The sequence below is a fragment of the Tursiops truncatus genome, chromosome 1 (genome assembly GCF_011762595.2).
Source record: "Tursiops truncatus isolate mTurTru1 chromosome 1, mTurTru1.mat.Y, whole genome shotgun sequence".
In the NCBI taxonomy this organism is placed as follows: domain Eukaryota; kingdom Metazoa; phylum Chordata; class Mammalia; order Artiodactyla; family Delphinidae; genus Tursiops; species Tursiops truncatus.
Window position 1 is genome coordinate 164,993,480 of NC_047034.1, and position 14,689 is coordinate 165,008,168.

The following is a 14,689-nucleotide window of genomic DNA, read 5'->3' on the forward strand; positions in this document are numbered from 1 at the left end:
CAACTATTGAGCCCCCACACCACAACTACTGAAGCCCGTGCACTCTAGGACCCACATGTTGCAACTACTGAGCCCGTGTGCTGCATTACTGAAGACTGCGTGCCTAGAGCCCAAGTTCTGCAACAAGAGAAGCCACCGCAATGAGAAGCCCGTGCACCACAACAAAGAGTAGTCCCCGTTTGCCACAACTAGAGAGAGCCCGCGCATAGCAACAAAGACCCAATGCAGCCAAAAAATGAATAAAATGAAAACAAGTCTTTAAAAAAAATAATAACATGAGATTCATAATATATGTAGAACTAAAATGTATCTCAACGAAAGTATGGAATGTGGGAAATGGAAGTATACTATTGTAAAGTTCTTACATTATATGTGAAGTGGTGTTTTTTTTTTACTGTGATAAAGATGTAAACGCTAAACCTTAAAGCAACTGCTAAAAATAAAATAGGTATAGCTAATAAATCAGCAATGAAGGTAAAATTGAATCATAAGAAATACTCATTTAATCCAAAAGAATGAAGGAAAAAAGGAACAAAGATCAAATAGGAGAATGGTAGATTTAAATCCAACCATATATATTTTTACATTAAATGTAAAAATTTTAAACACTCCAATCAAAAAGAGATAACCAGGGTTTCCCTGGTGGCGCAGTGTTTGAGAATCTGCCTGCTAATGCAGGGGACACGGGTTCGAGCCCTGGTCTGGGAGGATCCCACATGCCGCGGAGCAACTAGGCCCGTGAGCCACAACTACTGAGCCTGCGCGTCTGGAGCCTGTGCTCCGCAACAAGAGAGGCCCGCGCACCGTGATGAAGAGTGGCCCCCACTTGCCACAACTAGAGAAAGCTCACGCACAGAAACGAAGACCCAACACAGCAAAAATAAATTAATTAATAAACTCCTTCTTCTTCTTCAAAAAAAGAGATAACCAGAACAGATTTTAAGAAACCAAGATCCAACTCAACTATATGTTACCTTTAAGAAACCAACTTTAAATATAAAGACACGGATAGGTTAAAAGTAAAAGGATGCAAAAAGATACAGTTTGCTAACAGTAGTCAAAAGAAAACTGGAGTGACTATATTAATGTCAGAAAAAATAGACTGCAGAACAAGGAATATTACCAGGGATAAAGAGGGGCATTTCACAGTGATAAAGGGTTCAATTCACCAAGAAGAGGTGAAATTCACCAAGAAGAGGTAAAAATTATAAATGTGCATGTACCAAACAGTGCGTTAAAATACATGGAACAAAAACTGACAAAACTTAAAAAAGAAATAAACAAATTCCCAATAATATAATGTGGGAGATTTCAACACTTTTCTCTCCATATTGATAGAATGAATAAAGAGAAAATCAATAAGGATATAAAAGACTTGAACAACATTATCAGCCAATTTGACCTGATTGACATTTATTTTAAAAAACCTCCATCCAATAACAACAGAAAAACTCAAAATCCCTCCAGCTACTTGGAAATTAAACAGCAGTCTTCCAAATAAACCATATGTCAAAAGATATTATAAGGGGCTTCCCTGGTGGCGCAGTGGTTGAGAGTCCACCTGCCGATGCAGGGGACATGGGTTCGTGCCCCGGTCCAGGAAGATCCCACATGCCGCGGAGCGGCTGGGCCCGTGAGCCATGGCCGCCGGGCCTGCGCGTCCGGAGCCTGTGCTCCGCAATGGGAGAGGCCACAATAGTGAGAGGCCCGCGTACCGAAAAAAAAAAAAAAAAAAAAAAAAAAAGGATATTATAAAAAAATAGAAGCTAGTTTAGGAAGAAAATGAAGGCACAACATTTCAATATACATGAGATGCTGTTAAAACAGGGATTAAAGGAAAATTCACAGTATTAAATGCTTATATTAAGAAAGAAGAAAGGTCTAAATTCCATGATTTAAGCTCCCACCTTAAAAAGCTAGAAAAAGAAGAGCAAATGAAGCCTAAAGTAAATAGAAAGAAGGAAATAATAATGGTAATAGTAGACATAAATGAAATAGAAAACAGAAATGGGAAAAAAATCAATGAAACCCCTTGCTGTTTTCTTTTGAAAAGATCCTTGCTGTTTTCTTTTGCTTGCTGTTTTCTTTTGAAAAGATCCATAAACCTCTAGCCAGTCTTAACAAAAAGATATAAGATGCAAATTACCAATATCAGAAATGAAGGAGGGATATTACTACAGAACTTACAGACATAAAGGATAATAAGGGACTATTATGAACAACTAAATGCCAATAAATTACACGACAGAGATGAAATGGAAAATCTTCCTTGAAAGACACAAATTACCAAAGCTCACTCAAGAAGACATAGATAATCTGAAGACCCTATATCTAACAAGCAAATGGAGTTTGTCATTAAAAAACCTTCCCACTGGGCTTCCCTGGTGGCGCAGTGGTTGAGAGTCCGCCTGCCTTGAATTCAGCAATATACAAAATGGATAGTATATCATGATCAAGTAGAATTTATTCCAGAAATACTAGGTTGTTTTAACATTTGAAAATCAATCAATATAATCCCATTAGAATACTCAAAAAGAATAATAATATGATCATTTCCATAGATGCAGAAAAAGTATTTGATAAAATTCAACACCTGTTCCTGTTAAAAACTATGAAGAAACTAGAATTGGAAGTGATAAAATGCTTTTATAAGAAAACCTACAGGGCTTTCCTGGTGGTGCAGTGGTTGAGAGTCCGCCTGCCGATGCAGGGGACGTGGATTCGTGTTCCGGTCCGGGAAGATCCCACATGCCGCGGAGCGGCTGGGGCCATGGCCGCTGAGCCTGCGTGTCCGGAGCCTGTGCTGCGCAACGGGAGAGGCCACAACAGTGAGAGGCCCGCGTACCACAAAAAAAATTTAAAAATAAATAAATAAATAAGAAAACCTACAATTAACATCGTCATACTTAATGTTGAAAATAATTGGAGAAATATACCACATTAATGGATCATAACACTCGACAAAGTTAAGATATTAATTCTCTAAATTGTTTTATAGGTTCAGTGCAATCCCAATTCAAATCCAAAGAGGTTTTTTGGTAGAAATTGACCTGCTAGTTGTATAAATTGCATGGTAATTCGAAAGAACTTATAAGGGCTAGTACCAATGGTTCCCAGAGGGGAAGTGTGTTGGGGGGGTGGGTGAAATGTGTGAAGGGCATCGACTGTATGGTGATGGATGGTAACTAGACCTGTGGTGGTGATCATTTTGTAGTGTACACAGATGTCAAATTACAATTCTGTACTCCTGAAACTTATATAGTAATAACTTTAAAAAGAACTAGTATAGTCAAAATAATTTTGAAAATGAAGAGCAAAGTTGCAACTACCTTGATTTCAAAACTTATAAAGCCAAGATAGTGCGCTGTTGGTATAAGGGTATACATATAGGTCAAAAGAACAGAATTCTTGGACTTTTGATGACTATGCCAAAATAATTCAATAGAGAAAAGGATATTCTTTTCAACAGATGGTGCTTAGAACAACTGAATATTTAAATGCAATAAAACAAACCTGACCTGTATCTCATGCCAAATATAAAATTTAATTCAGAATGAATCTTAGACCTAAGCATAATAGCTAAAAGCATAAAACTTCTAGAAGAAAACATAGGAGAAAATATTTGTGACCTTGAGTTAGGCAAAGATTTCTTAGACAAGACAAAAAAGAATCACAAACCATAAAAAAAAATCGATAAATTCGACCTGATCAAGATGAAAACTTCTGCTTTTGAAAAGACATATGAAAAGGCAAGCCTCAGACTGGGAGCAGATATTTCTAAAACACACATATGATAAAGGGCTTGTATCCAGAATATATTAAGAACTTCTATAACTCAATAGTGAGATAACCCAATTGTTTAAAAAGTAGTCAAGATTTGAACAGACACTTCACCAAAGGAGGTAGACAAATGGCAGATAAGCACATGAAAATATACAAATTAAAATGACAATGAGATACCACTATCCAATCACTGGAATGCCTAAAATTAGTAAGACTTACCAAATGTGTTGGTGAGAATGTGTAGCAACTGGAACAAATTATTGATACATGCTACCACATGGGAGAATCTCAAAAGCATTGTGTTAAGTGAAAAAACATAGACACAAAACAGTATACATACTGTATGATTACACATATATGACATTCTAGAAAAGGCAACTATTGTGACAGAAAGAAAAGCAGTGGTTTCCAGATGCCAGGGTTAGGAGGGTATTGACTGCAAAGAGACATAGGGAGCTTTGGGGAGGCGGAGGATGGATATATTTATATCTTAATTGTTGTGGTATTTTACACAATTGTAAACACTTGCCAAAACTTAAAACTGTACACTTTGAACCGATGAATTATATTGTATGTAAATTATCTCAGTAGAAATAAATTTATAAAATTCAAGCCTACAGGAGCTCTGTAAGCAACATCAACAGAGACCACTTACAGAGTTCCTACTACAAGCAGTGCAATGTGTTTGGGATTTGGGGTCGTGGAACTTGGTAAATCTCAGCCTCTACCCACAAGATTTCTCAGTTTATCCTGCAAATACAACAGAACCCAATCAACATACTTACCAAGATTGTGAAGTGGTCCCTACAAATGCTGTATTTTGCTGTTTCAGGTGCTTAGAAGAACACGCAGTCAAGTTTTTCATCAAACACATGGAATATATCACAGAACTTTGCTAAGATGGACAACTCCATGCAAAAAGACCAACACTCTGGCAAAAAATATTCCAGAAAGACTGACAAAGTACAGAAAGGTCTAGTGAATTTTATAACAGAGGTCTTTGGGGACGAGAGCTCCTGACATATGTTCATTTTAGTACATAAGAGCAAATTTTAGGGGGATATAGTAAATCCTGGGTTATACCCACAAGGCCACTCTTAAGTATATCAAATAGATTGCTTTGGTCATCCTCCCACTGCCTCTAGGGTGATGATTGGGAAGAAACTATGAGAAGAAAGGATGGTGGGGGGGGTGGGAGAAGGAGGAAGAGATCTTACTTTATTTCCTAAAACTTAACCCAAGCCCCCATTCTGCCAGGTTGTTGGAAAGTTAAACTCTAGCCATTACTGGCACAAATGCTATTCCTCCTTATTTCAAGTTTTGGACCTTTCTCAGTAGAAAAAGGTGATGTGATGATGGGAGTCTGGGTGAGGGAGGGGAGAGGTACTCAGATCATGGGTCATCCATGCAGACAGGTGAGAGCTCCACTGTCTCAGCCCATGTATTCCTTTGGTTTTGTTAGTATGCACTAATCCGGGACTACCTCTGGGCTTGGGGAATCATTGCTGAGGCTGGAAACTTCATTCCAAGATCCTCACTCCACTGCTTTTTCTTTTAGGGGTATTACCACCTCCCTGGTGGGCCTCTAGAGTCCCTGCTGCTCTCAAACCCACAGCTGAACCTCTCTTTCTTCCTCCCATCTTTTGATTTAGTACTCTCTCTTTTTCTTTAATACTTTTAAATTGAAGCTTAATATATATTCAGAAAATAAATCATAATTGTACAGCTTAATGAATATTCACAAAGAAACCACCACCTATGGAATCACTTCTCAGACCCCGTGGTAAACACCAGCATCCCAGAAGCCCTTGTCTTGTCCCTTCCTGGGCATTACCCCCCTTCTCTGCAAAGGTAAACACTACGGCTATCCTGACTTCTAATATCATTAATTACTTTAGTCTGTTTTGAACTTGATATAAATTGGAATCATACAATATGAACTCTTTTCTCTCAGGCTTTTTTCTGTCATGTTTGAGAGATTTAACTTCATGTTTCATGTATCAGTGATTAGTTCATTTTCATTGCCGTAAAATGGCATAGCATTCTTTGTTCTAATGTACCACAATTAGTTTATCCATTATACTATTGAAGGACATCTGGATTATTTCCCGTCTTGAGGTACTATGACTAAAAGCTTTTATGACTATTCTTGTTCATGTCTTTTGGGACATGTATGTATACATTCCCTGGGTCTATACCTAGGAGAATTGCTGGGTCATAGAGTGTGTCTATGATCAGCTCAGTTGATACCACTAGTTCTCCAAAGTGAGCGTGCCAATTTTACTTCCTTACAAGCAATGTATGATCATTCCAGTTGCTCTACATCCTCACCAACACTTTTAGCTCATCAGGGTTTTAATTTGCATCGTCCTTTGATCAAAAAGATTGAGCACTTTTTCATGTGTTGGCTGACTTTTAGGATATTCTCTTTGGAGAAGTGACTGTTCCCGTTTTTTACCCATTTTTTCTATTGGGTTTTTCTTTTCTTAGGAGTTCTTGAAAACATTCTAGAAATGTATCCGTTCGTTGGCTATAGGTAAAGTAAATATCTTCCCTCCGTCTGTGACTTTCCTTTACATTCTCTTAATGGTGTGCTAATGAAGAGAAGCTCTTGATTTTACTATAGACCATTTTATCAATATTTTCCCTTATAGTTAGTGTATAATGTCTGTCCTGTTTAAGAAATCTTTGCCTATCCCAAAATAATTTCTTCTAATAACTGTATTATTTTACCTTTCACATCTAGACCTACGATTCACTTGGAATTGTTTGTCTGCATGGTATGAAGATGTCCAAATCTATTGTTTTCAGTATGTATATCCAATTGCCCAGCACCATTTGTTGAAAGAGTGTTCTTTTTCTGCTACTCCGCAGTGCTATCATTGTTGTGAACCATGTCTATGTATATGCAGGTCTGCTTCCGGATTCTTTATGCTGTTCAAATACCACCTTTAATTACTGTAACTCTATAACAAGTTTTTTTCTTATCTAGTATAAGTCCTTCAGCAATGTACTATGTTTATCTTGGCTACTCTTGGCCACACTGAATTTCCATATAAATTTTAGAATCATCACATTAATGTCCTAAAAAAATCTTTACTGTCATTTTGATTTAGATTGCATTGATTCTAGACATCAAGTTGGGGATAATTTACATCTTTACAATATTGAGTTCTCCAACCCGTGTGTATCCTTTCTTTTATTTAAGTCTTCTTAAATTTTTCTCAATAATGTTTTATAGTTTTCTATGTAGAGGCCTTGCATATCTTCTATATCTCTATTCTAGGCATTTGATTTTTATGCTGTTGTAAATGGTACTATTTTAATTTCATTTTCTAATTGTTTGCTGCTGGCATAGAAATAAAATTAATTGATTTTTGTATATTGACATTGCTAAATTCAGTTATTACCTCTAATAGGTTATCTATAGATTCTTTGGAAATTTCTCCATATACAATCTTGTCTATGAATAATGACAGCTTTATTTCCTTCCTTTCTGATCTATGTATTTTTATTTATTTTTCTTGGCCTTTGTACAGGTTAGAGTTCTTCAGTACAATGTTGAACAGAAGTATGAAAGCAGTCAACCTGGTTTTGTTCTCTATCTCAAGAGAAAGCTTTCAGTATCATGTTTGGTTGTAGGCTTTTGTCATAGATACCTTTTATCAGATTAAGGAAGTTTGCTTCTATTTCTAGTTTGCTAGGGTTTTCTTTTAATCATAAAAGAACACTGAATTTTACAAAGTGCTTTCTCCATCTACTAAACAGACATTTTACCAAAAAAAAAGATAAACAGGTAGCAAATAGCATATAAAGAGATGCTCAACATCATTAGTCACTAGAGATATGCAAATTAAAGTCACAATGAGATACTACTACACATCTAATGGGATGGCTGGAATTAAAAAGACTGCCCATGGGACTTCCCTGGTGGCGCAGTGGTTAAGAATCCGCCTGCCAATGCAGGGAACACGGGTTCGAGCCCTGGTCCGGGAAGATCCCACATGCTGTGGAGCAACTAAGCCCGTGCGCCACAACTACTGAGCCTGTGCTCTAGAGCCCGCAAGCCACAACTATTGAGCCTATGAGCCACTACTACTGAAGCCCGTGCACCGAGAGCCCGTGCTCCGCAAAAAGAGAAGCCACTGCAATGAGAAGCCCACGCGCCACCACAAAGAGTAGCCCCTGCTCGCCGCAACTAGAGAAAGCCCGCGTGCAGCAACAAAGACCCAACGCAGTCAAAAATAAATTAATTAATTAATTAAAAAAAAAAAAAGACTGCCCATTGTTGTTGAGGATGTGAAGTAACAGTAACTCTCACACACTAATAGTGGAGATATACAAAGATACAACAACTTTGGAGAAGGGTTTGGCAGCTTCTCAAAAAAGTTAAAGTATGATCCAGCTATTCCTCTCCTAGGTATCTACCCAAGAGAAATGAAAACTTATGTCCATTTTAAGACTTGGGATTGAATGTCGTTAATAGCTTTACTTGTAATACTTCCAATCTAGAAACAATTCAAATTTTCATCAACAATGGATAAAAAATTGTCACATTTCTATACAATGGAATGCTACTCAGCAATAAAAAAACAATGAAGTATTGATACTTGAACAACATGGATGAATCTCAAAATAACTGTGCTCAGTGAAAGAAACCAGACAAAAAAGAGTACATATTGTATGATTCCGTTCTGCCTCTATTGACATGATCATATAGTTTTTCTTTTTTAGTGTGTCAATATGGTGAATTACATTGATTGTCAAATGTTAACCTATCTTTGGATCACTGGGATAAACCTCATTTCATCATGATGTGTTATCTTTTTTATATATTGTTGAGTTTAATTTGCTAACATTTTTATAAGAATTTCTGCACGTATATTTACGAGGGTTAATGATCTATAGTGATTCCCTCTCACCTTCTGTAATGACTCTGTCTGGCTTTGGTAACACGGTAGTAACTGGCCTCATAGAATGATTTGGGAAATGTCTTTTTCTCTTCAGTTTTCTAGGATAGATTGTATAGAATTGATAGGTGGAGTGTTCTATAAATGTCAGTTAGGTCAAGTTAGGTAATAGTATTGTTCAAGTCGTGTATGTCTATTGATCTTCTATCTACTTGCTTAAATTACTGAGGGAGGGATTTTGAAATCTCTGACAATTTTTGTGGAATCTTCTATTTCTTCGTGCAGTTCTATCAGTTTTTATTTCCTGTATTTTGAATTTCTTGTTATTGAGTATATCAGTGCTTAGAATTGTTATGTTCTCTTGAGGAATTGGCCGCTTTATCATTATGAAATTACCTTCTTTATTGCAGGTAATATTTTTTGCTCTGCAATCTGCTTTGTCTGATATTGATACCTAGCTTTCTTTTGATAGTATAGTGTATCTTTTCCCCATACTTTTACTTTTAACCTATTCCTGGGTTTATATTGAGTATATTTCTTGTAGACATCATGTAGTTAGGTCTTTCTTTTTTAGCCAATCCAACCATCTCTGTCTTGTAATTGGGATGTTTAGTGTGTTTAATAATCACATTAAATTAAATAATGTGTTTAATAATCACATTAAATTTAAATTTAGTGATTATTGGTGTGTGAGTTTAAGCCTACCATCTATCTATTTGCTTTCTATTTGTCCCATCTGTTCTTTATTTACATTTTCTGGATTCTTTTGTATTGAATATTTTTGTGTTTCTATTTTGTCTACTTGGTTGGCGTTTTAGGAATAACTCTTTGCAATGTTTTCTTCATGGTTCCTTTAGAGCAAGGGTTGGCAAACTTTGGCCCTTGGGCCTAATCTGACCTGTTGCCTGTTTCTATAAATAAAATTTTATTGGACCATAGTTACCTCTATTTGTTTATGTGTTGTCTGTGGCTCCTTCACTCTATAATGGCAGAGTTGCATGGTTGCAACAGAGACAATATAGCCTGCAAAACCTTAAATATTTACTATCTGGCCCTTTATAGAAAAAGTTTGCTGATCTGTACTACAGAGTTTATAACATACATCTTTAATTTTATCACATTCTACCATCAAGTGATATTATTACACTTCACATATAGTAGAAGAACCTTACAACTGTATCTTTTTATTTTTTCTTTCCTTGCCTTTGCACTGTTGCTGTCAAACATCTTACTTCTACATACGTTATAAATGCCACAATAGAGTTATTATTTTTGCTTTAAATAGTCAATTATTTAAAAAATGATTTAAATTTTATGTTTATATCTAAATGCATCAATTTATACTCAGGGTTCTACATTTTACATTTACCTACATATTTACTAGTTCCAGAGCTCTTCATTCCTTTAGGTAGATCCAGATTTCCAACCGGTATCATTTTTCTCTTGCCTGAAGGACTCCCTCCATTTCTTGTAGTTCCAGGTTACTGGTGATTAATTCTTTTAGTTTTTGTATATCTTCAAAAGTCTTTATCTTGCTTTCATCTTTGAGAGATATTTTTACAGGGTACAGGATTCTAGGGCGATAGTTTTTCCCTTCTGGTACCTTAACAGACGTTGTTTCTGATGGTCATCTGCTGTTATTCTTACATTTGTTGCTTTGTGTGTAATGTGTCTTTTTTTCTCTGCCTGATTTTATGACTTCCTATCACTTTAAAAAGGCAATTTGATGGGGACTTCCCTGGCGGTCCAGTGGTTAGGACTCTGTGCTTCCACTGCAGGGGGCACGGGTTCGATCTCTGGTCAGGGAACTGGGATCCCCACATGCTACAGTGGTGAGGCCAAAAACTTTTTTTTTTTTTCTCTCTCTGTGGTACGCGGGCCTCTCACTGGCTCACGGGCCCAGCCGCTCCGCGGCATTTGGGACCTTCCCGCACCAGGGCACGAACCCGCGTCCCCTGCATCAGCAGGTGGACTCCCAACCACTGCGCCACCAGGGAAGCCCAGGCCAAAAACTTTTAAAAAACAAATTAAAAGTAAAAAAACAAAAAGGAATTTGATTATTATGTGCCTTGGTGGAGTTAAATTCCTGTGTCATGTGCTGAGTTTCACTGCCTTTCTTTGATCTGCAGGTTTATGTTTTTTTAAATCAAATCTGGAAAATTTCAGCCACTTTTTTCTTGAAAGATTTTTTTCTATTTCCTCTCTCCCACCTCTCTTCTTTGGAACGTATATTAGGTTCCTTGAAGTTTTCACAAAGCTCCCTGATACTCTGTATTTTTTAGTCCTTTTTCTCTCTGTGTTTTGTTTTGGTTTGTATTTCAATGTCTTCAAGTTCACTAGTCTTTTTTCTGTAGTGTCTAGTGTATTTTTAATCTCAGACTTTTTAGTTTTCATCTGTAGAAGTTTGACTTGGATCTTCTTTATATCTTCCATGCACCTACTTAATAAGTTCAGTCTTTTTTCCAGCTTCTTGAACGTGTCAAATGCAATTATTATTGTAATGTAATGTCCTTGTATTCTATCATCTCTATCATTTCTGAGTTGGATTTGATCGATTATTTTCTCCTCATTGTGAATTGTATTTTTTCCCTTCTTTGTATGCCCATTAATTTTTTATCAAATGCCAGTTATTTTTACCTGTTGGGTGCTGTACATTTTAGTAGTCCTATGAATTCTTGTGCTTTGTTCTGGGCTGCAGTTAAGTTACTTGGGAAGTTTGATCTTTTCAAGTCTTGCTTTTAAGCTTTGTTAGCTGGAACCAGAGAAGCATTTAGCCTAGGGGTAGTTTTACCCTATTTCTGAGGCAAAACCCTTCTGCATATTCTCCTTGTGTCCCATGAATTATGAGGTTTTCCACTCTGACTTGTGGGAACAGGAGCTATTCCTGTTCCCAGTGTTCAGGTATTGTTTACCCTAACTTTTTCAGGTGAATCTTTCCCCAGCCTTGGGGAGTTTTCTCACATGCCTGGGCTGATTGATACTCAGGAAACTACTTGAGGGGAACCTAGTGCACGTCTCCGGAACTCTTTCTCTGTATAGCTCTCTTTGCTCTGGTTCTCTGCACCATTCACTGGAAGGAATGTAAAAGGGGGAGTTTGTATATCATTTATACATCACAACCCAGACATATAAAATTTTAACTTGATTTTCTATAAATGATCCTTCTGCTTTTTCACCCCAGGTCTGCTCAGAAACCTAAACTTACGCTTGTGTTGCACTGTGTCCTGAAGAATGAGAGCGAGCCCCACTCTGCTCTGGGATTTCCTGACCTCTCTGTATCTTTACGGTGCTTCGCTGATCTGTGATTCTGGGCTGAGGATGAGTGAGGTCTCTTGCTCTGTTCCCCTGCCTGGCTCTCTTCCAAGGCTGCTCCAAATGGTTTTGTGTCCCCTTCCTCCTTGGCAAGAACGCCTTTCCTGTCGGATCCTTCCTCTTCCCTTGATAATATGCTTCAGCTGTGTGACCAAGTCTCACTAGTTTAAGAGCTGGAGGTGCTTGGAAAGGTGGGGTGAATGGCCGGGCGGGAACCAATAAATTACCAAGAGGGTCTTTAAAAAAAAACAACCCAGTTTCATGTTTATCTCTTGTCAAAAGGCAAGTTTCTCTTTTTATTCCATTTAAAATAAAATGTTAACAGATAGCTCTGTGTTTTGTGCATTCGTCAGTTCTCTGTTTTGTGCTATTTTTTATTCTATTTTTGTTGTTTAGGTTTTACTGCTGTGTATACAACACAATCCTCCATTCCTGTTAAATATCAGCCTTCCAGAATTCCAGAATCAGAAAAAAAAGGATTTAATAGTCAAGCCAAGAGGTTTTACCATAAAAAGGTAATGGCGCGCCTCTTGGCGTTTTCGTTAAAATCAAATGTAGTAGTTGTTTGTATCAATTTAGCCTGTGGTATGTTTTGTATCGAAAAGTAACACATTAAATGAGTTTTTAAAACCGAGGGGAAAAAAAAAAGGTAATGGCATTGTCTTAGAGATGCTTTACTTTTAGTCTGGATTTTAGCCTCAGGGGACAGACACGCGAGTCTGGCTGGTGCGTCTGTCTCTGTGACCAGTAGAGGGCAGTGTCATCCAAGGAGCTGCAGCACCCTCTCCAGCTGTGCGCTCTGACTGGGTTGTAGGAATGAGCTGGAAAGATATTACATCCAGGGGAAAACATGTCTGGACTTATGGGGCCACACTGAAACCAAACATTTTTTCACAAGAAATGTATTTTAAAAATTACTATAAAAATCAAAAATGCAAAAATCCCAGACGTATGAAGTAAAAGATAAAAATCCTTCCCCCTGCCCCCAGCCTCACTCAAAACATGACAGGAAGAACAAAACTTTCTTCAAATAACATAAAAGGAAAAATCAACGAGTCTAATAAACGTAAAATTACCTTTGTGATGACACCCCCCTCTTTTTTAAGCTTCCTTTGACAATGTGTTAGAACTGTTCCTGCATTTCCCCATTCCTTACCCTCTTCCCCAAATACCTGTGTCTCTTTTTCTCTTTGATCTGGAACGTTCTGCTTGGGTCCTGGTGGGTCCTCACCTAACTTCTGTAATTTCACCGGCTGAAAGCCCAGGTCTGATGTTCTCCCCTCTCACCAGCAGGGGGAGGAAGCAACTCGCAGACGCAAGAGTCTTTTAACATCTTCGTTCCTTTATTCGTTTAACTAGGACCTTTAGAATAACATTCTTTTGGGGAGTCATCATGTCAGTTACCTTTTGCTGCATTCTAAAAATGTTTTTCATCCTACCCCCTCGCCAAGATGGCGAGAGGGGATGGGGAGATCTGGGTCCTGGACGCAGGTGAGTCCTCGGCAAGCCCTGTGCCCCTTGGCCTGTTTCCTCCTTTGTAAATAAGAGCGCTGAGCTAGAGAATGTTTAAGTTCCCTCCACTTCTGATATTTTAGGATTCCGAGAAAGCAAATAGTAAAGAATATAGTGTGTGTGTACACACATACATATATTTTTAATTACTTGCAGGTTTTCTCCAACGGTGAGAAATAAGCTATCCGCTCAGGTGTCTCCTCTCTATGTTTTAACTGTCCGTCTGTCTCTCTGTCTCTTTTTTGTCTGGTTTTCCATTTGTCAATTTACCGACAATATACTGTCCATCTCTCAGATATCTGCAGCCAACCTCCAATAAAAATAATGACAGCCACCATTTACCGATCCCTACTATGTGTGAAACCAGTTTTAGACCATATTTCTAATCCTCTGAACAATGCTAAGAGGAAGGGTTTATACCTTAATTTAACAGAAGAGGAAACCCGGGCTTAGGGAAGTTAAATGACTGACCCACCCGAGGTCTCACAATGCAGGGTTTGACACATAAGAGGCCCCACATGAATATCTGCTGAATCAATGTTGAAAGAATTAGACCTCAAACCCAGGCCCGGCTCACTCCTAAGCCTCATGCTCTGTCCACACCTGGCACCACACCTCCCTCTGTGGCCCCCAAAGCCATCAAGTCCATCTATGAAAGTCAGCGAGTGCGTTTCTGAAAATGCCTCCGCCAAACAGACCAAACTCAAGATAGGGGAAGATGTCGTGTGTGGAGACCCCATTCTACATGATCATGTTCTGAAGACTCAAATCCAGAAACTGAATGGTCTGGCTTTTAAAGTTTGCATTTTAAACGACTATTACTTTTCAGAAATTTTTCTGCTGAAGGAACCAAGGTGGCAGCCAGCCAAAGCTATAGGCAGCATCCGATACAGAGAGAAATAGCTCAGAAATTTGATTAGTACTTTTCAAACGTGGTTGCGTTGGTTTGACGATGTGAAAACGTTCATCTAAGCACTTGAAAGCATTTTGTAAATAAGTATGGAATTTTTTAGAAAGGGCATGGGATCCATAAACCCTGGCCCCTGGGTTATTATTTTTGCTTTAAATAGTCAATTATTTAAAAAATGATTTAAATTTTATGTTTATATCTAAATGCATCAATTTAGATGCGTTTTTAGATATAAAATTTCATGTTTATATCTAAATGCATC

General features: G+C 37.8%; 2 protein-coding genes across 6 annotated transcripts in view; one reads left to right on the forward strand and one right to left on the reverse strand.

Moving 5' to 3' along the window:
- The window catches only part of NIPAL3 (NIPA like domain containing 3), a 72,312-nt gene that overhangs the window by 56,816 nt on the left and 807 nt on the right, over window positions 1–14,689 (reverse strand). The window lies entirely within an intron of this gene.
- The window catches only part of STPG1 (sperm tail PG-rich repeat containing 1), a 52,087-nt gene that overhangs the window by 2,942 nt on the left and 34,456 nt on the right, over window positions 1–14,689 (forward strand). For 2 of the 3 annotated variants that reach the window (XM_019938500.3, XM_019938502.3), the window contains exons 2-3: window positions 4,616–4,756; window positions 12,402–12,520. In XM_019938500.3, the coding sequence (XP_019794059.1) occupies window positions 4,684–4,756; window positions 12,402–12,520 (192 nt within the window). In that variant the 5' untranslated portion in view covers window positions 4,616–4,683. Of the gene's footprint in view, window positions 1–4,323; window positions 4,757–12,401; window positions 12,521–14,689 lie in introns of those variants that run through there. The other variant, XM_073794186.1, reaches the window with a different exon arrangement.